Source organism: Ornithorhynchus anatinus, chromosome X2 (assembly GCF_004115215.2).
Source record: "Ornithorhynchus anatinus isolate Pmale09 chromosome X2, mOrnAna1.pri.v4, whole genome shotgun sequence".
Taxonomy (NCBI): Eukaryota; Metazoa; Chordata; class Mammalia; order Monotremata; family Ornithorhynchidae; genus Ornithorhynchus; species Ornithorhynchus anatinus.
Window position 1 is genome coordinate 21,364,080 of NC_041750.1, and position 24,920 is coordinate 21,388,999.

Below are 24,920 nucleotides of genomic sequence, written 5' to 3' on the forward strand. Positions count from 1 at the left end.
ACCTGGATGATTCAAATAAAAGGAAACAGCCTGTATTCACAATGAGGAAAAAGTGAGCACCTTTTTCTAAATGATCTGGTTATTTTTCTGTGTGGAGTTACGTAAAAGACAACAGTCTTGTCAGCTATTCTATTAAGAGCAAGGACTATGGGATCAAGAGATTAAAATCAGTCATCTTGATGCATGTCACATTTTGAGGCAGGTTAGAATGTGTATGAGGAAAATATTTTCAAAGTTAGGCTAAGCTAGTTCTTCTTCCCTAAAAGATTTCAGAATCTAGCTGACGGAGAAGGAAGAAACTGCTAAATTCTTCTATCCACCCATGCCGTTAGACATCAGTCCATTTAGAAGATTTGAGTATTGGTAGCAACCATCTGAGGACCTCAGACTTTTACAGTACAGTCTCAGCCAAAATCTTCCGTATAAAAGAGAGATTATTTGGTGGGCAACTGCAAAAATTCCCCATCTGATTTTCTTTCTCTTTGGTTTTTCCTGTATTAAATGGGGATCACAAAAACATGAGGAACATCCTTTTCCAAAATATTTTCTGAGATTTTAATTGGCTAGACAAAGATTTCTCTCCAATGTAGAATTCATCATCATCATCTGTACTCACTGTAAAATCAAGCTGTTCTAGCTGTGTGACATAAATAACGGGCCATTTCACAGAAACGAAGCTAGACCATATGTGAAGGTGCTTGAAGAAAACACAACAGGGAATGCGTCAAGCAAAGAGGCATCTGTATTTATTTCAACGTCAAATAACAAGTGTATTATAAAGGTTTATCACTTATTAAAGAATAGCTTAATTGTTTGGGGTGTTTACAGTTAACTGTTACTTTTCCTAGGCTTTGAACTTGGGTTAAGCCACATGTGTCGGTGCAGTAGACGACAAATGAGACTCCACCATCTGGATGTCAGACAAAATTTGGGAGTGTCACAAACAATTTAGTATCCATCCACAGTATGGCAGAAGTTGACTCTATTCCATTATATTGTTTTCCAAAAATCAGCATTTTTTTGAGCAAATGATGATAAGTTCAAAGTGATTTGCCATGAATGCAGAAAGACAAGCTTAATTAGACCAAAAAAAAAAAAGGTTTTTCAAGATAGGCAGAGTTCCTGGAAAATATCACTGTTAGCAAAAAAGGTGGCCAAGTTGGTTTCCACACATTTGAATAACAATGTCAAGTTTATAACAGATTCTCCCAGAACATAAGCTACTTCCTAGTTGAACATCAGGCCTCATTGGATAATGCCCTGACTCTTTCACAGTGCACTAAGTAATACCCTCAGGACTTAAAGAGTTCAACCATGAAGATGTTTAGGCCTTGGGAAAATATGCTTCTTTGTTCTGGATGCAACCTTGATTAAAAGAGAGGGCGATGAACTGGGAAATAAGCAACCTGGTTCTATTCCTAAATCTGCTGTTGCTTCCAGGGCTGTGATCCTACGCAGGCGAAAGGTGAAGATAAGTGCAGACAAACCAATCTAGATCATCAGGGCCTCCACAGTTCATTCCTCAGTCCCGCCGGCCTGAAACTTATTTGATGCTTTCTCAATTCTCCATTTTGATTTTCAGTCACTGTATATTTGAATAATAATAATAATAATGTTGGTATTTGTAAGCACTTACTATATGCAGAACACTGTTCTAAAGTGCTGGGGTAATATGGGGTAATCAGGTTGTCCCATGTGAGGCTCACAGTCTTAATCCCCATTTCCCAGATGAGGTAACTGAGGCACAGAGAAGTTGAGTGACTTGCCCACAGTCACACAGCTGACAGGTGGCAGAGCTGAGATTCGAACCCATGACCTCTGACTCCCAAGCCCAGGCTCTTTCCACTGAGCCATTCTGCAGACTTCCTTACTCAGCCTTGCCACCAGTACTGAAGGAAAACATATATACTCAGTTTTATACCCACAAGTTGATCTTATGAGAAGTTTGAAACTCCTCCAACACTGGAAATACTTATTTTACCACTCTAAATCTCCACAGGGACTTATTACTGGTTTCTCTAGATTTTGTGTGAATGTACATGATTTTCTGTGAGACCGTAACCTCCATGTGGACAGTGCTTCATGCTATCTGAAGTTCATAGTACAGTGTTCTGCACAGTGTAAGCACTCAGTAAAAGGGAAGCAGCATGGCCTAATGGAAAGAGCAGAGGCCCTGGGAGTAAAGATTGGCTTGGGTGCCTACTGAGGAAGAAAACACTGTGTTTTGGGCAGTTTTGCAAAATTGGACAAACTTGGAATGAGAATCCAGGGTGCCTCAGTTCCCTCATCTGTAAAATGGGGATTTAAGACTGTGAGCCCCACGTGGGACAACCTGATTCCCCTGTGTCTACCCCAGCGCTTAGAACAGTGCTCTGCACATAGTAAGCGCTTAACAAATACCAACATTATTATTACCTCCAAGTAGTGATAGTTGTCCAACAAAACTCCACTGATTTCCACTGTTACATAGAAAACATAATTTTCTAGTTTACAAAATTAGTCTTGTATCTATTACAATATCTCTCACAGAGAAGGATTTCATAAATTGAGAATTAAAAAAGGATAATGAAAGTGATAACTTAGCAATGAAGGGCTAGTAATATATCACAAAAATTTGAGGTTCAACCGTGCATGCTCATATACGGCTAACGTGTCTGATTCCCTGAGTCCTGAAAGAGTCAATTTCACTCTTGACAACTTGGGATCTGATGATGATTCCCTGCATTTTTAGGTGGTTCCGGTTGCCATTGTATTTCAAAGGACAATTATACAATTCAACCTCTTTTTAGGGTATTTCTTAAGCGCTTACTATGTGCCAGGCACAATTCTAGGCACCGGGTTGGAGTAGATTCAAGCTAATCAGGTTTGACACATTGTCCCTGTCCCATATAGGGCTTATTACATTTCTTAATCCCCATTTTACAGATGAGGTAACTGAGGCAGAGTGACTTGCCTGTGGAGGAGCTGTGATTGGACTGACTCCCAGACCCATGCTCTATCCACTAGACCGCTCTGCCTCCAGCTGAAAATATTAAACTAGGCTTGAATCGTCTAACTCTGTTGTACTGTACTTTTCCAAGTGCTTAGTACAGTGTTCTGCTTATAGTAAGTTCTCAGTAAATATGATGGGCTGAAGTAAGTAGGTCTAAAAGAGATAATGGTCACACAAGTAAAATTATCTCAGAAAAACGTTTGCAGCACAACTGCTTAATTGTGGTACGGTATATTACTTTGGTTACTTTCCAGTCTTGGCTACATGTTGACCATGTATTGTTTTAAAAGTTGTGGGTAGTAGAGTATTTAGGGATAAATAGATTTTATAGGAATTTTGAGGATTTTGTAAAAAGGTTACCTCAATAAATGATTTACCAGATCCAATAAAAGATCAAGGAAATTACTCAGATTATATCTCGAACCATCTAAAATGCTGAAATTTATGGAGACTTGAACAGTCCCCAGACCATCAACTCTGGTAAAACTTTTTGTAGCGGTTAATTATCCTGCAATATATTTATAAAAAAGTAGCAGGCTTAAAAGATAGAAAGGCCCGGAAACAGACAGAAGGTCAGATAGCCTAGGGCTTAGGTGAGGGACAGACCCAGAGAGGTCCAGGGAAAGATTTAAGAATCATTGCCCACAGAAGCAAACCTCCTGAAAGGTCATGCGTGACGGAAGCTGTTAGGAAAAGGAGACATTATTCAACGAACTCGCCTTACTTCCACTGTTAATAATAAGCAGGAAAAATGCTCTAGTCTACAAAGTGACGAACGGTCATTTTTACAACGCCTTACACGCAAAGGGAACCCATTTAAGAAGGGAACATAATTTGAGGAAGATAATGTCCACATTTTCACTGAATAAAAAGAAATTTATTTTCTCATCTAAAATCTTGGCAAAGCATTTGCCAAACATATCCATAGCCAGAAGTCATCAGTAGGTATGCGATTAAACATTAAAATTAATAGATGTTAATGGCACTTTGGAGTCCTCTTCACTTTCTCCGATCCACACAGTTCAGGCACTTGTCATGTCCTGGCTCGACTGCATCGGCTTCTCACCGATCTCATCGGTTTCACTCTTCCTCTCTCCAGTCCATACTTCTCTCTAGAATCTGCATATCTTTTTAAAGTATTCTGCAGAGATCTCTCCACTTCTCAAAAACCACAATAGTTGTTCATTCCTCTTTGTATCAATTAGAAACTCTCCACCATTAGCTTTAAGGCACTAAATCGAGCTCTCTCTCCCCCTACTTAATCAGTCTTTTCTCCAGTACAGCCCAGGTTTACACTCACTCCCGTCAGGCTAAGCACTAATAAATACGATGGTGAATGAATGAATACTCACTGAAGCTCATTCTCGTCTCTCCTGGAACCAACCTATTGCTTCAACTTTCTCACCTGTCTGGAACTCCATTACTATTATTATTAGTAATCGTATTTATCGAGTGCTTTCTGTATGTAAATTACTGTAACTAAACGCTTGGGAGAGTACAACAACATCCAACACATTCCCTGCCCTCAATAAGCTCACAGTCCAGAGATCTCACAGTCTAGAGGATTCCAATTCAACTCCAAAATAATACCTTTCGAAAATCGCATGTCCTCCAGGAGGGCTTCACCGATTCATTTGCTAATCTTCCCTTCTTTATATTCCCCCCAACTGTCACTTCACCCCTCTATGCCACCTAAACACTTAAGGACTCACACCACACCAAAAACACTTATGTGCATCTCTTTATACTCTATTGCTTCCTATTTGTAATTGATTTTAGGGTCTGCTTTTCTCCCTAGAGTGGAAGCTCCTTGAGGACAGGGGTCAGGCATAATAGTTCACAGAGCACTGCATGCATTTGAAGCTCCATCAATGCTTTTTGATTGATTGGCAGGCCTAGTCAGATCCCCAAAGTTGCCGTACTGCATCTAAAATACCATGAAGCAAACACATTTAACTACAAGAATTTTACAAAGCTAAATGTAGTACAGGCAACAAATCTAACAGGACCTGAAATTGACAATCATTTATAAAGAAAGATTTGCTAAGAGCAGAACACAAATGCTTAGCAAAGAAAGAGTAGGGTTTGTACCAACTGACCCAGAGAGGAAAGACAAAGAGAGAACACAAAACAAAAATCAGCCTACGTAAGTTGCACTTCATTCACCTCCTTTTTGTAAAATACTAGATCCTCAAATAGAAGCACCATAACTTTCAAAGGTCTCCTGCAGCTAAACACACTGAGTATTTGTCACTATAGATAAAAGTAATAGAGACGATGAGGGTGAGGGTAGTTCCAGAGGATAACGAGACAAGCAGCAATAAATCTCATCAAATTGTATCCTTTGAGTCCTTTTTACTTTCAAAGATGCTTTTAAATGGTTTAAAATTTAAATAAGATCGTCTGAATTTGATTTCACATTTCAAACCCAGTATCAGAATACAACTACTCACCGCACGGAAAATCTGTGCTTCTTTATTCTGCTAAACGGGAGATACTCTGAGAGAAGTCTTCTTTTCTTCTATTCCGACCTTCACCTCTGGACTTACTTTTCCTTGAGGAGGATGTTCAGTCAAATCTTTTGGCTTTGTCTGTAAAATAAAGAGATTAATAAACAAATAAGTGGTGAATCACAAATGACAGTTTACAAAAAAACCTAGGAAGAGCATCTGTGACTTAAACAAATTAAAGCCAGGAAATTTGATAGAAATATTCACTGGTGTCATTTTTGCATCCAGTTTTGCATTGGTCCTAAGGTTTTTGGATCCTGGCCGAGTGTTATCTCAATGGTACATCAATTTCTTATCTAATCAGTAGTACAGGCGCTGCTCTTTTCCATTTTCTTCCTTCTCTGGATGTCTCCTAGGTTAAGCATCTTTTCTTCTGACATGTCTGCAAGGATGGGGGAAGGTAAAGAGTTTGCCCAGTTTCTGGGATCGTAAGTGTTGTCCTATACACTCTTAGGTCAGCCTATTCCCCAAAACTGGAAGAGACAAGAGCTACACATTGATTAATCATTCCAACCTTGATAAAACAACTCAGTAGGTATTCACAATCCATACCAAGTGATATGATCAATTAATCAATGTATTTATTAAGTGCTTACTGGGGTGTAGAGCACTGTAATAAGCATTTGGAAAGTACAATAAAGAGGTCAATATCTGTGGCTCCAGCTTTGACTACAAAGAAAAGGAAAATAAAACTAATTATGCCATTACCCTTTGACATTTAATTTGTACTCAATACAATTGATTTCCCATTTCTATATCTTAAAAGGGTTGAAATGCCTTTTTGAGTGGATTTGTACTAGACTAGTTAACTCACCTCTGGGTCCGTAATGTAGCTTGTTTAACCCCTCTTGTCTATGAGCCAGAGGAGTTATTCATTAGAAAGCAAGGGAAATACCTAAGGGCTGTGTATGTGTAAAATCCCCAAAGTGAATCAACATTAACAACTGAGAAGAAGGCCTTAAGAATATCACCAAAAGGATATTAAAATTTACCTAGACTGTTGGAAATGGAGTGTGTGAGGGGGAGAAAAGAAGGATATTTCCTTTTCAAGCTCTTTTAATATCAGTGTTCTCTCCCTAGCTGAGACCCAGGCCCAAATGCCTTTCATTATGAGCCATAGGTGCTCGGGGACCTAAAATCAGCTTGGTGAGAATTCGAACCAACTAGTTCCTCCAATATTTTCCAGTGGGTTTTAGCCCTTTAGTCTTCTACTCTGCAAACAAAGTATACTCTTCCCAATGCATGTTAGGCTCAAACACTCTGCTGGTAGAGATTCTTCTCATTTATTCATGGTAGTCAGTTTTTTAATTAGTTGGATGATAATGATGACATTAATCTTTTAGGTGAGAGCTGTGCATGAACACCAGATTCTAAACTCTTATTTATAAAACTGATAACCTTATCAAGTGGTAGCTACTCCCCACACCCACACCCCAAGACCTCCACACTTCCTTGCCACAGGATGGGAGTTCTCCTAGTTTGCAGAAATCTTTTCTCATCCTCCCCTAATGAGAACAGCCCCTGCTTGGATATTGTCCTTTCCAAAGTACTTAGTACAGTGCTCTGCACACAGTGAGCATTCAATAATATGACTGAATGAATATCTCCAGGCAATATTTCCTAATAAAATTTACTCCCAGGTCCAAGGACACTGAATCCAAAATAGAGAATGCTCTCTCTGTATCTTACCCCCCTTAAATGCTTGGTCCCAACTCTCTACTCTGCCTCAGTTTTCTTATCCCACTAGCTAAATACTTTTTTAACCTTAATTCTTCCAGGTAATGGCTGAGTTCCAGGTTGATAAAGTGATTGACATATCATGGTGATGTGTTTTTCCTGGGAAGGTGAGACCCAGGAGTAACTTTCTTTCCAGAAACTTCTGCCTTTTTTCTCTGTCTCTAAATATGGAGTCTGCTTAGCTGGACTGTCACAAGTAGCTAAGGGAAATTTTTAAATGTTGGGAAAGCAATGCTAGTTTGAAGCCAAGGACTTTGCGTGCCTGCTGTGAGAATCATCAAGACAGCTCCACCTGATGATTGTTTATTTGTTCTATTCTTTTACTATCCCCCCTTGTCTGTTTCTAAATGTTTCTATTGTGCCTTGCATATAACTGATTTATTTCTTTACAGAAGCAGTCTGACCTAGTGGAAAGAGGTCAGGACACCTGCATTATAATCATATCGTGCCAATGGCCTGCTCTGTGACTTTGGCAAATCACGACTTCTCTGACCCTCAGCAGTCTGATCTATAAAATGGGATTAAATACCTGGGCTCCCTCCTCCTTAAATTGTGAGTCCTATGTTGGGAAGGGACTGCCTCTGATCCAATTGTACGGTTTCCATCCCAGCACTTAGCACAGTGCTTGGCACATGGTGTGGTCCAAATAAATACCACATAATTATTTTTATTATTATTGTGATTATTAGATTTTTATCTAACTATCTATCTTTCCACCACTGAGATTGGGAGTCTTCCTGGAGGACAGGGACCATATCTGAATTTATTTTCTACTCATCCCAGCACATATTACAGTGCTCAAGCACAAAGCAGGCCCTTAACAAAAATACCATCACCACTACCGTGACATCCTTCAACACAAAGTAATCTTTTACCAAAATTACCTTTTAATTGCTTCTGAATATATGTATATATCAAAATGATGGGCAAAATTAAATTATTCTGATTCATTCCTTTTCTGAAAATGAATCTAAACCAAGAAAGTTACAAGAAGGCATAATTTTAATCTCAAAAGTAACCCCAAAGCTTTTATAACAGGATTGAAGTGTGCTATTCCGTATAATCCTCCAAGGCACCTCAGCTGCCTTTGACTCTTCACTTGAATTAGTCTGGCATGGAACTTCCCTGCCTCTCTCCCTATCTCTGGGAGCGGTCCTTCTCAGTTGTGTTCGGTGACCCTTCTTCTGCCTCTCTTCCCCTAATCTCACTTGACCCTCATTTTCTGAGAGACCTTCATCCTCTCATATGGCTTCAGCTACCCTCGCTATGTGGATGACTCCCAATTCTATCTCTAAAGCCTTGACCTTTCATTTAACCTCCAATCCCACATCTCCTCTTGCCTAGAAGACATCACCGTTTGGATTTTCATAAGTGCTAGGGTGAGTGATTTCCTAAGTACTTAGAAGAAAGGACTCAAGTCTTTTTCCGTAGCAGAAAAGAACAGGGGGAACAGGAAGCCATAGGCAGAAGACTATAGTCTGGCTCTCCCAATTCCAGGCAAATGAAACTCAGGTGCTGGGAGGAAACATCAGAAGAATCATGCGATTAAGCTGCACTTCCTACCAGCATTCCCTTTCTAAATGACTTACTACAGTGGTTTGGGACCAGTCCCTGGAGAGAGCAGCTCACCTGCCCATCTGGCCAGATGAAGAGCACTGGAATCACTTTCATCCAAAGAAGTAGCATGAACAAGAGGAAATGGTGACTAAAGGACAGAATCCTGAGGATTATGCTCTCTTTTGAACTGCCCTGGGAAGATCAGAAGGGAGCAGCGGGTGGAAGCTTAATGCCTAGTTGAGAGACTATCCACCTATGAAAAGAGGCATGGAGAGGAGAGGAGAGGGAGTGAGTGTGCTGGCAGATTCTGTTTGATGTGATGTACGGAATTATGAAACTGTGGCGAGATAAACAACAGTAAACACCAGGTGTATCTGAAGGATCAAAGCAAATAAATATACATCATGTTCCGTCCCATCAGGGCTAGTGTTATTCTCCCAAATGATTGTAATTCTCCTAATTAGGTCTATTAAAACACTAACCCTAAACAGAAACTAAAATCGGGGGGTGGGCTATTCTTTCTCCTTGCTACAGATTCCTTATCGCGGTTTTTCCGAGAAAGGTGTCCCATTATTACCTTCCCAACTATTTGAAATCATGCATCCAACAAATCAATAATAGTATTTATTTGCTGCCTACTATGAGCAGAGCGCGGTGTCGGAGATGGCATAGGAGGGTGGGTAAATCTATGTCAGAAAGGTTACAAGTGGTCATGGGTTAAGTGCACAACTGAGGCAGAAGTGCTGATACTTGTGATGGGCTGCGATACGGTACTCTCCCAAGACCTTTGTACATTAAGTGCTCCATCGATGTGACCGATTGACTGCCCAAGTGGGAGTTGATTGGCTGCAACCTGGGGAGAAGATAAATTCATCTGACAAAAGTTCCTGGAAGAATGTGAGGCTGCAAAGGGAGAAACCAGACATCTTGGATAAAAGATTAGCCAAGGCAAAGGGCTTATGGCATTTAAGCCCATCTTATTCAAAAGTACTACTGTTAATACAAATAAAAATACTAACAATCATAATAATACCAGTATTCATGAAACACTTTAAATGCACCAAGCACTGTACTAAGCACTGGAGTAGATACAAAATAATAATACCAGACCCAATCACTGTCCCAAATGGGCTTCCAGTTTAAGAGGGAGGGGAAATACTATTTAATCACCATTTTACACACGAGGAAACGAAGGCACAGAGAATTGAAGTGACTCGTTCAAGGTCACATGACAGACATGACAGACAGTTCAGAACAGAACTGGAATCCAATTCTCCTGATTTTCAGACCAGTGCTCAGAATGGTCCTATGGACTGAATACCGTGAGGTTGGGAGGAGTTACCCCTCCTCTACCATGAAGCAGAATGGCCTAGTGGATAGAGCATGGGCCTGGGATTCAAAAGGACCTAGGTTCTAATTCCAGCTCTGCCACTTGTCGGCCGTGTGACCTTGGGGAAGTCCATTTAACTTCTCTGGGCCTCAGTTACCGCATCTGTAAAATGGGGACTGTGACCCTCATGAGAAACACGGTACTGTGCCCAAATTGATTAGCTCGTATCTACCCCAGCACTTAAAACAGTTCTTGGCCCAGAGTAAGCTTAGGGAGCCCACGTGGCAGTGACTCTGTCCGATAAGATTATTTATACCTACCCCAGTGCTTAATAAATCCCACAATTATTAGTAGTAGTAATAATCATAATAATAATAATGGCATTTGTTAAGCATTACTAGGTTTAAAGCATTGTTCTAAGCGCTGGGGTAGATGCAAGGTAATCAGAGTGTCTCAAGTAGGGCTCGCAGGCTTCGTCCTCATTTTACAGATGAGGGAACTGAGGCCCAGAGAAGTTGTGTGACTTTGGGCAAGTCACACAGCTTACAAGTGGCAGAGGCAGGATTAGAACCTACGACCTCTGACTCTAAGTGCCAGACACTTACTGAGGTCTGGGGTAGATGCCAGATAAATGGGTTGGGTGTAGTTTCTGTACTATATAATAATAATAATAATGTTGGGGTTTGTTAAGCGTTTACTATGGTAGAGCACTGCTCTAAGCACCGGGGTAGATACAGGGTCATCACGTTTTCCCTCATGAGGCTCACAGTCTTAATCCCCATTTTACCGATGAGGTGACTGAGGCACAGAGAAGTTAAGTGACTTGCCCATAGTCACACAGCTGACAAGTGGTGGAGCCGGATTTTGAACCCATGACCTCTGACTCCCAAGCCCAGGCTCTTTCCACTGGGCCTCGCTGCTTCTCGATACTATATAGGGCTCACGATTTACAGAATGGATACTGAGGCAGAGAGAAGTTAAGTAACTTGTCCAAGGTCACACAGCAGACAAAGGACAGAGTCGGCGTTAGAACCCAAGTCCTCTGACAGTGGCAGCTAATAAATTGTAGCAATCCAGAAAAATCAGCGTATTCTCTAACTATGCCTTCTGAACTCAAAAAAGCATGTAAAAACTGATTAAGTTTAATCAAAGTCTTCAACAGCTCAGGGAAGTCATGTGTTTAAGCAATAAAAACTTTATCATCATTGCTAATTTCACAAATGTCAGTCGCTTTGGCTTGTCTTACCTCTCAAAACCTGTTTTGAAGATTTACCAGTAAGTGCATTTTGAGAAATCGTCATTACACTGGAGAACTGATGTATGTGTTCTCCTGGAAAATGAAGCTTTTACCCTGTCATCCTTACCTTACGGAACATTCCATTGTCTTTAACTGGGATGAGATCACAGGACTTAGATGAAGAGTTAGGGCTGGGTTTATGAGGCACAATTCCTAAAGTTCAAAAAAAGTAAAAATAGTCTTTAATTATAGGTGTCATACTTTAGAATGTTTTACAGTTGAAACCCCAACATGGATAGAACTTCAGATGTAGGGGTCAAAACATAATTCTAAGGAAGAAGCTGTCCAAGAGGCGTAACACCAATTTTGGAACGTGAAAGGCCACCCAGCTGGGGGAATGAATCGAAGTCCCCAGGTTCCAGTGACCTCACTGAACACCTGATCTCCCTCTTACTAAGGCTGTGAGTTCCAACTGGGATAGGAACCATGTCCAAACCTGATTATCTCGTAATTCCCCAGTGCTTAATATAGTGCTTGGCACATAGTAAGCACTTAACAAATATCACAATTATTATTCCACTAGATCAATCAATCAGTGGTAATCATTGAGCACTCACTGATCTAAGCGATTAGGAAAGTACCATACAAAAGAGATAAAAGACACGATCCTCGCTCCCAAGAAAATACACTTTAGTGGGAGCTTACACTCCAGCGGGAGGTGTTGTCCACAGTACAACCAAAGGCAGATTAGGCTGTATTATCTAGCGAACGTTTCCACTTACCTTTATTTCAAGAACGAAACTGAAGAAACACCTGATTCACGGTTTGCCCTGACCATCTGTGTGACCAAGGGTTTTCTTGAATCCTATGGGATCACCAAAGCAAGGATCTTCAGAGACCCCCACTATCTACCCAAGTGTTATCTCTCTGCCGGCTCCGACTGCTATGATACTGGCAATAACAACTCAATTTCCTGTCTGGTCTTCTCCAGTGTGGAGATGGGGATACGCAGTGTTTGGTGCTTTTGAAAGTGGGATTGATTTAGAGCGTCAAACCAGTCCAATACCTGTTCCAGGCCTCTCCCCTATAACCATCCTTCCAGGGGCCGTCCCCAAATAAGCCCTCTTTTCGCCTGTTCCCTCTCCCTCGAGTGACACAGAAGGGAGAGGGAACAGGCGAAATGAGGGAACCGGAACCCAAATAAGCCCTCATTTCGCCTGTTCCCTCTCCCTTCTGTGTCACTCTTGCACTTGGGTTTGTACCCTTTAAAGACTTAATAATCACCCCATCCTCACCACTAATTGCATCTCTGTAAATCATTTTAATGTCTGTCTCCCCATCTGGACTGTAAACTCTTTGGGAGAGAGAAACATATCTACCAACTCCGTTACACTGCACTCTCCCAAGTGGTTGGTACATTGCTCTGCACACAATAAGCTCTCAATAAATACAATTGACCGATTGACTGGTAGGATGGGATGATTAAAAGCCCTTTTACTTAAGGAGCTATAAAAGCAAAGACCTTCCCTAGCCCAAGTCTCTGAATTTGAGTCTAAATGAAAAGCCATCTTCGGTCATGAAGATATTTGAGAGGTATTGTCGGAAACCACTGAGGAAAAAATGATCGAACAAAAGATAATACTAGGCTCAAAACATACCAGTCGAAGTACTTACGTTTTTCCTCAAGAAAACAAACTAGATAAGGGAAAACAATCTCCCTATTGTTAAGTCACAGAGAAGAAGATGAGATTTGGAGCACAATGTTTCATATGCCCTGTTGAAGCAAACACACCTCTTTTCTAATCTTTACTGTATGCAGTAAACACCCTATAAATATTGTGAAATGTCTGCCTCAACATGTAGGGTACCTGCTTCTCATTTCAAGGTTATAACGTTGCCAAATTGGTTTCTATTCTCTAACCATAGTCTCTATCAATATAGAGATAAGACATCTCCCCTTGAAAGCCCTTGCAATCTTCCTCCATTTCCTATGCAGTGCCGACCCAAGGTGAGTAGATTATCTACCCCGAGCCACCTAACACAACAAAAGAAGGCAGAGGCAAGATCTAAAAATTCCCCTTACTGGGAATTGCCTTTCTGAAGAAAGCGATACAAACTACATACCTTAGCGGGACTCTCTCGTGCAGTTGAGGTCTGGAAGATTAGAGAGCTCCGACCCAGATGGAAGAGTTCTAGCTACGCACTGGGGTCAGCAAACCTTCGTCCAATCCTGGGAGTGCTGTGGCCAGCAACATAGGCTACCCTGCTTAGCTTGGAACTGGGACCATCTATCTGGAGGCGAAGCCTCATATGACAGTAATAATCATAATTCTGGTCCTTGTTAAATGCTTGCCCTGTGCCAATCACTGTTCTAAGCACCGAGATAGCTACAAGTGCATCAGGTGGGACACAGGCTCTGTCCCATATGGGGCTAACACTCTTAATCCTCATTTTATAGATGAGGTAACCAAGGCCCAGAGAAGTGAGTGACTGGCCCAAGGTCACCCAGCAGACAAGTGACGGAGCCGGGATTAGAACCCAGGTCCTTCTGACTCCCAGGCCCATATTCTACCCACTAAGCCATTTGCAAGAAGCATAGTGGATAGAGCACACAGTAAGCACTTACCAAATACCACAATTATTATTTCCACTAAGCCACCATGTTTCCATAAAGTCAAAACTAAGAGGAATTGGATACATTCATGTTTAGCCCTCTTGTCGCCTCTCTCTCGCTCATTAGTGAGTAGGTAGCACATAGAGGCTCCCCAAACCCAAAAGGGTTTAGTTTGGTGGCGGGTGAACCCGGCTCAACTGGGTGTGGGAAAGGAGAAGTTTTCAGAAAACACACAAACAAACAAACAAAACTTATGTTCTGACTGTGAATGGGCACACCAGGTCAGGTGAAACAGTGTCTGTGTGAAACATGGTCTACCTACATGTGGGTAAATAATTCAGAGAAAGATCTTTTATTGTGTGTCCAAACCATACAGGGCCTAATTGTTCTTCTGTGAAGTTTGGTCCTCAACTTTATTTTGATATTGAATAGAAAATATTTACTCACATAAAGTCTGAGTACAAAGACAATGAGAAGTCAGTTTTAGAACCAAGAAAGCATTGCCCCGCCTATCTATTAAAATGCAAAATGTTTTGTTATGTTTTCGCTGTGAGACACGCAAGGTGATCTCATGAAAAGAGCATGGGACTGGGGCTTCAGAGACCCAGGTTCAAATCCAAGCTCCGCCCCGGCCTGCTGCGTGACCTTGACGATTCCCTTAACTTGCCTGAGCCTCAGTTTCCTCATCTGTATAATGGGGATGAAATAGCTCGTGAGCCAAATGTGATCAATCTTGAACCTTGCGACTACCTGAGCATTTGGCACGTAGTCAGCGCTTAAAATTTTCATAATAATAATAGCTACGATTATTACACTATTATCGCTGTACATTGACAGTGATACACTGTACACTGTAAAATGGGGATTAAGACTGTGAACCTCATGTGGGACAACCTGATTACTCTGTACAACCCAGCGCTTAGAACAGTGCTCTGCACATGGTAAGTGCTTAACCAATACCAACATTATTATTATTATCACTGTTCACGTCGAGGGGTTGGGAAGGAGAGGGTCAGGAGGTTCTACCCCAATACAGCATAAACTCCTTATGGGCAAGGATCATGCCTAAGGTTTCTATTACACTTTAGCAAGAGCTTAGTACAGTTCACTGCAACTCAGTAGACGCTCAATAACCGCCATTACTACTACTTGCCGGTTCTCGGTACCGCTTGGATTCAGTCTAAACTCAGACGGCAGTCTAGGAAATAGCTCTTTCCTGGACTCCATTTCCCCCGTGTCGCTTGTCAGCTGTGTGACTGTGGGCAAGTCACTTCACTTCTCTGTGCCTCAGTTCCCTCATCTGGAAAATGGGGATGAAGACTGTGCGCCTCGAGTGGGACAATCTGATTACCCTGTGTCTACCCCAGCGCTTAGAACAGTGCTCTGCACATAGTAAGCGCTTAACAAATACCAACATTATCATTATTATTATTCAAACTGAGGAAGGGATCAGGGCTATGGATTCTGTCGCTTCGTGTAGTCTAGCCATCTCTGAGGGCAAAGCAGATCGTGGAAAAATGTGCCCCTGTTCTGTTGCTCAAGGTGAGGCCTCTTGGTTCAGTCATGCAGTCAAGTGTATTTATTGAGCGCATACCTTGTGCAGATCACTGTACTGAGAGGTTGGTAGAGTACAACATAACAATAGACACACGTCCTGCCGACAACGAGCTTACTGTCTGCAGGGGGGACTCAGTCTGCGGTCAGCTAGCAATGACCACCATTCATTCACTCATTCGATCGGATTTGTTGAGTGTTGACTCTGTGCGAAGCACTGATCGGTGCCTGGAAAGAGCAGGTCTGACACCAAACAGAGCGGCCAGGGGCTACTGGCCCCACAGGACTCCTCGCCCGTACCTGGATAGTCCAATGTGGCTATTCATTTCCACAGAACCTAGGAAATCTACAGGAATTAGTCGTGAGGAATCAGTCCCATCATTACTCTGTAGTAACACAAACGGGTCTAACGCTTTTCAGTGGATTCTTTAGATCATCAGGTTCCTCCTAAATTGACTTCCCGGATCCCATTACATCGAGAAAAAACTGTGAAATGTTTACAAATAATGTTAACGTGCCCACACTTTGGAAACGTGTCAGCCGGTATCACCTAGAAAAATAAACGGAACAGTTATGTTTTTAATAATGCATGAGATGCAGAAGGAAAGTGCTCGTCGAAATTGTATAATGTCGGAGTAAAATACACATACTTAGAAATACACGTTACCCTAGTGTTGTGCTAATCCTCTTTAACTTAGCACACATTAATGCTTTTCCAGATGACCTTTGTACAATTAATCAAGGATCTGACACTGTCCTTTGCAGAAATATGAAGGAAAGATGCTTGTTATAATTACTTGTATATGAAAAACCGTCTTAAAAAAAGCAAAATAAAGAAAGGGTGATACCACAAAAATTAAAACCTGAAAGTGCCTGTGATAATTTCTTTGTGAGAGTTTGAAAGTCCAGCCTTTTCCCCCCATTTTCTGTACCAGTGAGCTCATTACTTCAACTCCAGATAGATTTCACTGCACAATTTGCTAAGTAAAACCCACTGTCATTCTTCAAGGGTTGTAGCAGTGAGAAGCTGCTCAAATTAAAGATCAATAAAATGTACAGAAAAGTCTGTGTTAAAGCATAAAGGGAACCCTCCAAAATGCCTGCAATTAGACCGGATGAAAAATCTAAGGAGGAATTAAATTTCATTGAAATACATTTTCCATTCTTTTCTTTGTGAAAATTACTAGTGAAGTGAGGATTTTTTTCTGTAATTTAAATGTTAAGCTGCCAGATGTGTGTCTCATGCTTGAAGAGTCGAGGCTTTGCATTATTTAGCATATTAAGATTCACAGAATTTTTTTTAAAAAGGATTCCTTTATTGCCTGAAGCTTCTAATTAAGTAAACCTTAGCCTGGTCCATTTAAAACTTGCAATACAAGAGATTTTCCTCCTTTTTCTGCAGTCGGGTCACACTGATATAATAAATATGAAAAATCCTGAAGATGATATCATTTTTCCTATGCTTGAGAAATTAAAACTATCGGTTATTCTAAGAAGTTTTTAATAGAAGCCAGCAATCAGGAAGACATGTAAAGATTCGAGATAATTTTTAATCATCTATGAGTTGCTTTGGCTTTTTCAGTTATACTGGGTGAAAACATCCTCCTAAAAACAGTTTTGCATTCTGGGTATTCTTCCTTTCTCACAAGTCTGAGATGTTCCAGAAAAAAAGGGTGATCATCCTTTGACATGTGCCTTGTGCTTTCCAGATCTGCTCTCATAGCGCTAATTGTTGTCTACCTATCCAGCGGTTAGCTGAAATGGCTTCCACAGTTCCACTGAAAGCCATAATCACGTGGAATTTCTGTTGGCACACAGCATCCATAAATCATACCCTTAAATACAGTTATTTTTGCCATTTTAGAAAATGTCAAAGGTGTCAACTCTGGCCAAATATACCGCTTAACAGTGACTATTTTAGTAAATTGGTTTGAAATACATTCAGCTGACATAATCTAGTTCACAGTATAAATGAACAGTTTAAAGGCCAACGCATGACGCCGACTAGGAATTATCAATGATAAGCACGGCAACTATGCTAAAGCTGCACCGGCAGATTCAAGTTCGGCGGCTCATAGATTTATCTCTCTCTCAGAAACTGATGTTCGTGATCTGAGGCGAGTTCTTTTTCAAGTGTGACTTTTATCCCCTTCAGGTGTCTGTTTTAAACACTTACAATTAGAGTAATAATAATTGTGGTATTTGTTAAGCGCTTAATATGTGCTAAGCACCGTACTAAGGTGGATATCAGCAAATGAGGTTGGACACAGTCCCTGTCCCGCATGGGGCTCACAGTCTCAACCCCCCTTTTGCAGATGAGGTGACCGAGGCACAGAGAAGTTGAGTGACTTTCCCCAAGTCACTCGGCTGACAAGTGGTGGTATTAGAGCCCATGACCTCTGACTCCCAAGCCCGTGCTCTTTCCACTGAGACATGCTGCTTCCTACGAGAATATTAACAGACGGGAGACGAAAAGAAACTCATCAGGGAAAGTAGCTGAATTGATATTTTAGTTTGCTCCTCCATGTTTGGATTTGTTAACATAAGCTCTTTGGCTGCTCCCCAGAAAATCACATAGGGTGAGTTTCTTGATATAGCTGGGATCAGAGGCCTCTTCCTGATCACCAGGTGTCTCCTTCACACCTAATACAGCACACAATCAATCAATCAATCAATATTTACTGAGCCCCTACTGCATGGAGAGTACAGAGAAGCAGCGTGGTTCAGTGAAAAGAGCCCGGGCTTTGGAGTCAGAGGTCATGGGTTCGAATCCCAGCTCTGCCACTTATCAGCTGTGTGACTGCGGGCAAGTCACTTCACTTCTCTGTGGCTCAGTTCCCTCATCTGGAAAATGGGGATGAAGACTGTGAGGCTCAAGTGGGACGATCTGATTACCCCGTGTCTACCCCAGCGCTTAGAACAGTACTCTGCACATAGTAGGCGCTTAACAAATACCAATGTTATTATTATTATTATTGTTACTGTACCAGGCATTTGGGTGAGTACGATATAACAGAGTTGGTAGGTATGTTCCCTGCCCACAACGACCGTACGGTCTAAAATACATCTCTTATTTCCGAGAGGATTTCTAGTACGAATAAATCGATCATATTTATTGGGTGCTTACTGCCTGCAGAGCACCTTACTGAGCACTTGGGAGAGTACACTATAACAGATTCGGTACACACGTTCTCTGGCCACAGTGAGCTTAAAAGATGTTTCTCTTTAGATGGTGACAGTGTTCGATATTTATGGGCTGTGTTTGTTGCTTTATTTAGGTAGCCGCTAGACGTCAGCCTACAGCTATGGTGGCCAGTCAACCAGTTATATTCCAGACAGTCAGGTTTTCAGCTGGTCTGTCCTCTCTCCATTATTGATCCAATGCCATACATCTTCATGTCTGGGTTTTTTCCCTCACAGAGTCCAGTCTGCCTCTGCTCAGTTCCTGCGGCTTGTCCTGCAGCTTGGAAGCACTGCCTGTGCAGTGGCTATGGAACTGATGAATTATACTAAACCAGCACCTAGCACAGTGTTCTGCACCTTGTAATTGCTCAGTAAATACCAGTGATTGACTGATTCCCGTAAAGAGCCTGTGGATGGGTCCTCGTGATATCATTATGCTGACATTAATGGCCTTTGCAATTTCTGTAACTTTACCGTTATTTCTGGATGGGAAAAAAGGTGTCCGATATTTCTGAGTACCCTCAGGAGCCACTCTGCCTACAGTTGGAATTATCTCATCCGCATATGTTGTTGTTTACCCAACAGTGTCCAGGAACTTTTACGGTTTACTTTTTTTAAAGGATTTGGGCATCTAGGAGCCATGTCCCTGCCAAGAAGCACCGTGGCCTAGTGGAAAGAGCACAGGTCTGGCAAGCAAAGGGAATGGGTTCTAATTCCAGATCTGCCATTTACCTCTGACCGACTTTAAGGAAATCACTTCACTTTTCTATGTCTTTGTTTCCTCATCTGGAAAATGGAGATTAAAACCTGTTCTCCCTCCTACATAGACTGGAAACTCCATTTGAGACAGGGACTCTAACCAGTTGGTTTATCGTGTATGTACGCCAGTGCTTGGCACATAGTAATCACACAGCAATGACCACATTTATTATTACGGAATGCGCTACCCTGAAATTAAAAATAATCTGTTACTGAAAATCACCACTCAAGCTTTCCTTCTCTTCATACCCAGGGCCAATCTATAAGCATCACCCCATGACTCTCTCTGAAGCAGACATCATCCCTCATCCTGGAAGGAACCATTTTTCTCCTTTAGGCAGAGGGTCAATTCAGTCTTTATTTCCCACACCAGAAGGATCCTAGCAATTCCAATACTCTGCCCTTAGCCTTTACTTCATTATTATTCATTAGCCCTATTTTTTCCCTTTGGAATTGTCAATGCCACTTAAAATAATGAATTTCTTCACACCTCAGCTAAGTTAGTCCTTATCACTACCCTCTTTTAATAGGAAATGATGCGGGAGGCACGGTCATTGCCCAAAGTCACAACTGAACGAGGGGCAGAAGCAGACCTCAAAACTTGGAAAGAGAGGGAAGGTTGTTGGGAAACTGCACTCATGTCATCAGCCTCAAACCAGCATTGTAAGCAATATTGTCAGGAAAGACTAATTTCTGCTTCCACAAGACTGCTAGGACTGAGATTTTTCAGAGGAAGGCCCATTCCTCAAAGGCTCGGAAGCAAAAGTGATCCTGTTGTATTTTTCCCGAGTTTGAACAAAATGTTGTTCGTGTTCTGGCCACAGTCTAGTTCCATACAAGAACAGACAAATCTTTATTAGCCCTGTTGATGGGGACCATTAGAAAATCAAAGTCTGTGGAAAATCCCCAAACCACATTTTAGCATTTACTTGCAATCTCCATCCCCACCATCTTTAAACCAGAGATACCAACAAATAGCAAATTGACTGATTGAGTTTCACATCCTCCCCCAGTCCTGGCCCCTCTGGTGGAGAAGCCAACAAGGATTAAAATTGCCAGAAGGCAGACAGTAGAGGCGGGAAAGGAGTTGAGAGAGGGCTGGATAATCCACGACATACAGAGTTGAGGCCTGAATAATTGAGAGTTGATGGTAGATTTGCTTGCTCCTATCAACTCTTCTTAGTCTTCTCACTGACTGTAGAACAGGACTTTAAAATCAACAATCAGTTGATAATATTATTATTATCTCATACAGTGTCACTGTAAAAAGTCAACAAGTCAATCAACTGGTGACATTTATTGAGCATATACTCTGGGCAGAGCACTCTTCTAAGCACTTTAGAGGGTACAATCAAGCAACTAAGCATGATCCCTGCCCTCAAGAAGCTTACAATCTAAGTGCTTGGGCAAGAGCGTGGAAGGCGACACAACCCTGCCACTACTGATTGATTGAAGGAGCATACAATCTAACTGGGGAGACAGACATAAAAGCAATCCATAAAGAATTCTCAGCTTTTGTTTTTAAGCAGCATGACCTAGTAGAAAGAGCAAGAAAATGGAGTCAGGAGACCTGGGTTCTATTCCAGGTTCTGCCACTTGCCTGCCACGGTGACACTGGGCATTTGACCTAAAAAAAATCTCTGTGCCTCAATTTCCTCTTCTCTGAAGTGGGAATTAAATACCTGTTGTTCCTCCCTCTTAGACTATGAGCTCCATGTGGGACAGAGAGCATGTAAGGTCTGGTTGTCTTCATCTACCCCAGCACTTCGTTCAGTTTGTGGCACAGATTAAGTGTTTAACAAATACCACAATTAGATAGAGCATGTAAACTGATATTCACAGGAGCGCAATGTGAGTTTCATTAGTGCATATGGTGCAAAAGTGCTGAGATAATAATAGGGACGTCGTGATACGTGGAGAAGAAAAATGAATTGCATAAATCTTCCCAGAGTAGGTGGAATTTCGGAAGGGTTTTGAGAATGGGAAGAGGTAGGGTGCATTTGAAGGGGGAAAGGAAGGGCTGACAGGAAAAATGGTGTAATCTAGGTTTGGAGAACGGAGGGTTGATAATGTGAGACTTTTGAAGAGCACATGAAGTAATGCCTAAGTGGTGGACTGTAATAGTATACAAATTAATCTGCCATTTCAGCCTAGGAGTAGTGGCGGTGAGTTGGTCGATGAATAATGATGATTAATAATCCTAGCCATCTTTAAGGGCTAGACATTTTAAACTGTAAAAAGAAACATTTAAAATATAAATGAAAGTATTTTCAGGACACAAGAAATATGAGACATGCTCTATTCGTTCCAACCACCCCAAGTCTCTGACAGTGGCAACAAAAGATACTTGAAACACCTAGAGTACACAATCCTTTCTCAAAAGGAGATTATATTGTCCTGCCTTCTTTGTTTGACTGTTGATTTGGTGACCCACAACAAGCCTCGGTTCACCTTCCACTGGATCCAAACAACGCTAATTTAGTGATGAATTCAATCTCCCACCCCCGAGACAAAAGTAGACTTATTCACCACACCTAGCTTAAAACCAATTTAGTGGGGGTTGACTTGATTAACACAAGTCAAAACCAATCCCTGCAAACATAGAATTAGTCATGTACAGAGGAGCTGAATGAAAAAAAATAAAAAATAAAGAGCCACATCAGGGGCAAGTCAGAGAAAACTGGGAGGGAGACCATATGTGAAAAATGTGTCTTAACCTGATATAAAGGCTAAGAAGGATTTTGTGTGTGTGTGTGTGTGTGTGTTGTGTGTGTGTGTGTGTGTGAATAGTGACCCATCACACATACAGTTCCTTAAATCCGCTGAACTGAGATCCTGGGAATAATCAATATTTTTAAACCTAGTATTCCTTCCTCAACATATTTGAATCAAGACATGTTAGCGTATTTTGCCAGATCTCCTTCATTAAAATTCCAAACCATCCGAGTTCTGCATGCCAAAGTGTCTTGTGAAATGGATACGTTTTTGTGCTAATTTAACAAGTAACAGCAATTAACCTCATCAAAAAGGACATCTGTTGCCTCGTGAATGAAGATGAGCCAAACTTGTTTGACCTTATTTGAATGAAAGGTGCTCAAAGATTAGCAAGGCATCAAATAGAGGCCCTTTGGAATATGAGCCATTTATGTCATGCCCATGATTGCTAAGTGTCCTGGGATCAATAATAGAATTAATTCTTCAGGAAAAAATTAATAACTTCTAGAGATACTGATATGACTTGACTTTATCCCTGAGAGTGCTGAAAACTTCTTAACTGTTAGATAGCAAAGGCATTCAAATAGTCTAGTTTTTCCTACTCAGTTCCTTTTAGAGACGGATGGAAGACTTTCTCCCCAAGGATCCAGGGGAAAGGCTGATTCACTGATTCCACCCGTGAAACTGTAAAACCGTGAAACTGTATATGCAAACTGTATATTTCCTCAATGTTCTATTCCACGCACGAGCTCATCCCCCATCTTTCCAAAAATGAACCTCTAAGAAAGAGCTATGGCTTTGTCAGTCTAAGCATAAGAATGAACGCCCATTCCTCCCCAGCTCCCATTTTACCTCCAATAACAATAATAATAATGTTGGTATTTGTTAAGCGCTTACTATGTGCAGGGCACTGTTCTAAGTGGTGGGGTAGATACAGGGTAATCAGGTTGTCCCACGTGAGGCTCACAGTTAATCCCCATTTTACAGATGAGGTAACTGAGGCACAGAAAAGTGAAGTGACTTGCCACAGTCACACAGCTGACAAGTGGCAGAGCCGGGGTTCAAATCCATGAGCTCTGACTCCCAAGCCCAGGCGCTAAAGGCAGACAGCATTTAGAGAAGCAGTGAGGTCTAGTGGATAGAGCAAGATCCTGAGAGTCTTAAGGACCTGGGTTCTAATCCTGACTCCACCCCTTATCTGCCGTGTGACCTGGGCAAGTCACTTCACTCCTCTGTGCATCTGTAAAGTGGGAATTTAGACTGTGAGCCCACTGGGGCACAGAGACTACGTCCAACCTGATTAGCTTGTACTTAACCCAGTGTGGGGCACATAGTAAGGGCTTAACAAATGCTGCTAAAAAAAAAGAAAACGCCCATGTAGTCAGTGTTCACATCACCGTTACACCATAATAAAGATAATTTGTATATCCTCAGCTACATTCTCGCAAGTTCCCCAGACTAGTCGTTTTGTAGTTTGCCCTTCTAAGACCATCAGGTTGAATTCCAGAGCCCAGCATAAGTATACAAGAGCCAAAATATCTCTCCTATCCACCACATTTTAGGGTATTCAGGTATTTTCCTTTCTACTCGGCCAATGATGATGGCTGTTATTTAGTCAGTAATCATGATATGAATCTGGAGAGTTGGCCAACACTTGCAGCAGGAAGATTTACCAAGGATATTTAGCAAATTCTAGGGCAGTAAGTATCCATAAATCAAGTGAGATTTATTCAACTATTCAGTGTTTTTTAATTGTTACTGAAAATGCAAAACATTCTTTAAACCTGTTTTGTAAAGTATGAGAAGAGGAAAAAAGAGCAATAGCATTCAACACCCTCCCCACCCTCAACCACCACCAGAAAAGTATGCATATAAAAAGACAAAGTAAGCTTGTTAAAAAATCACCATTTCTGGATTTTTGAAATGTTGAGAATGTAGACAGAAAGGAGGCTGGCAAATGTAGATTCTTCATTACAGGTTGCAAAGCAATTTAAATTAGAATTAAGGTGTGATCTCATACTTTGTTTCTCCATTTAGAAAGGGACTGGATAGTGGTACTGGTTCAGAAGAAAAAATGATTACATTGAATATATGAGACCAAATTAAACGTTAGGGGCATAAAACGTTCTGAAAACACCAGCTCTAATCTGATGTTGTCAGTTCAATCCAGACACACTTTGTAATTAGAAACACACTTTGCAGACTGCCTATTGGAAATGGGAAGCAAGCACACATTTTAATACCTTTTTTGCAAAGCTTCGTTTGATCATTCCCGTGGGACTTATTCGCTTCCTCAGACTCTTCTGCCTAAAAAACAAAAACAAAAAGACAGTTAATACGGCCAGGCTTAAAACGGAATGTTTTGACAACTCCCCAGCAAACCCATTTCCAGACCTCTTTGACAAAATGAAATCTAGTAGCGAAGCCCAAACCTGCTGGAAACACTTTAAGCTCATCTTGTCTCTTTTTCCTCCAGATTCTTTTGACAAATTCTCCTCCTCTCCCTTTGTGGCATTAAATGGCTTCCCCACTTCCTTCGCAGCAGTGGGAATACTTCCCTTATACGTGTCAGGATCTCTCAGAGAGGTCAAGGGTTGTTCTGCAGAGGAAATGACCAGCTGTGAAATGTAAAAGAACAATTCCTTCCACATGTTTCTTTGCTCCAGGAGCAGTAAGGGGTTGTCAGCTAGCGTCACTCTGGGATGGGCCAGGTCTTTGCAGAGCAGCCCCAT

General features: G+C 41.5%; 1 protein-coding gene across 1 annotated transcript; it reads right to left on the reverse strand.

The window, feature by feature from the left end:
- Positions 1–5,451: 5,451 nt before the first annotated feature.
- LOC100083928 lies at positions 5,452–24,920 on the reverse strand. Its single transcript, XM_029053122.2, has 4 exons — positions 24,621–24,920; positions 24,432–24,495; positions 11,491–11,576; positions 5,452–5,583 (listed from the first exon to the last, which is right to left on the reverse strand). Exons 1-4 carry the CDS (start codon positions 24,918–24,920, stop codon positions 5,476–5,478), a joined length of 558 nt encoding a protein of 185 aa, XP_028908955.2. The 3' UTR covers positions 5,452–5,475.

Bases quoted from the DNA above. Each gene is read 5' to 3' on its own strand.
- LOC100083928 (XM_029053122.2), bottom strand. From the start codon at position 24,920: ATGGGGCTGCTCTGCAAAGACCTGGCCCATCCCAGAGTGACGCTAGCT. The intron at 24,496-24,620 runs GTTTGGGCTTCG...TTTGTTTTTTAG, and splicing joins GCTTAAAGTGTTTCCAGCAG to GCAGAAGAGTCTGAGGAAGC. The intron at 11,577-24,431 runs GTATTAAAATGT...TTTGAACTTTAG, and splicing joins AACGAAGCTTTGCAAAAAAG to GAATTGTGCCTCATAAACCC.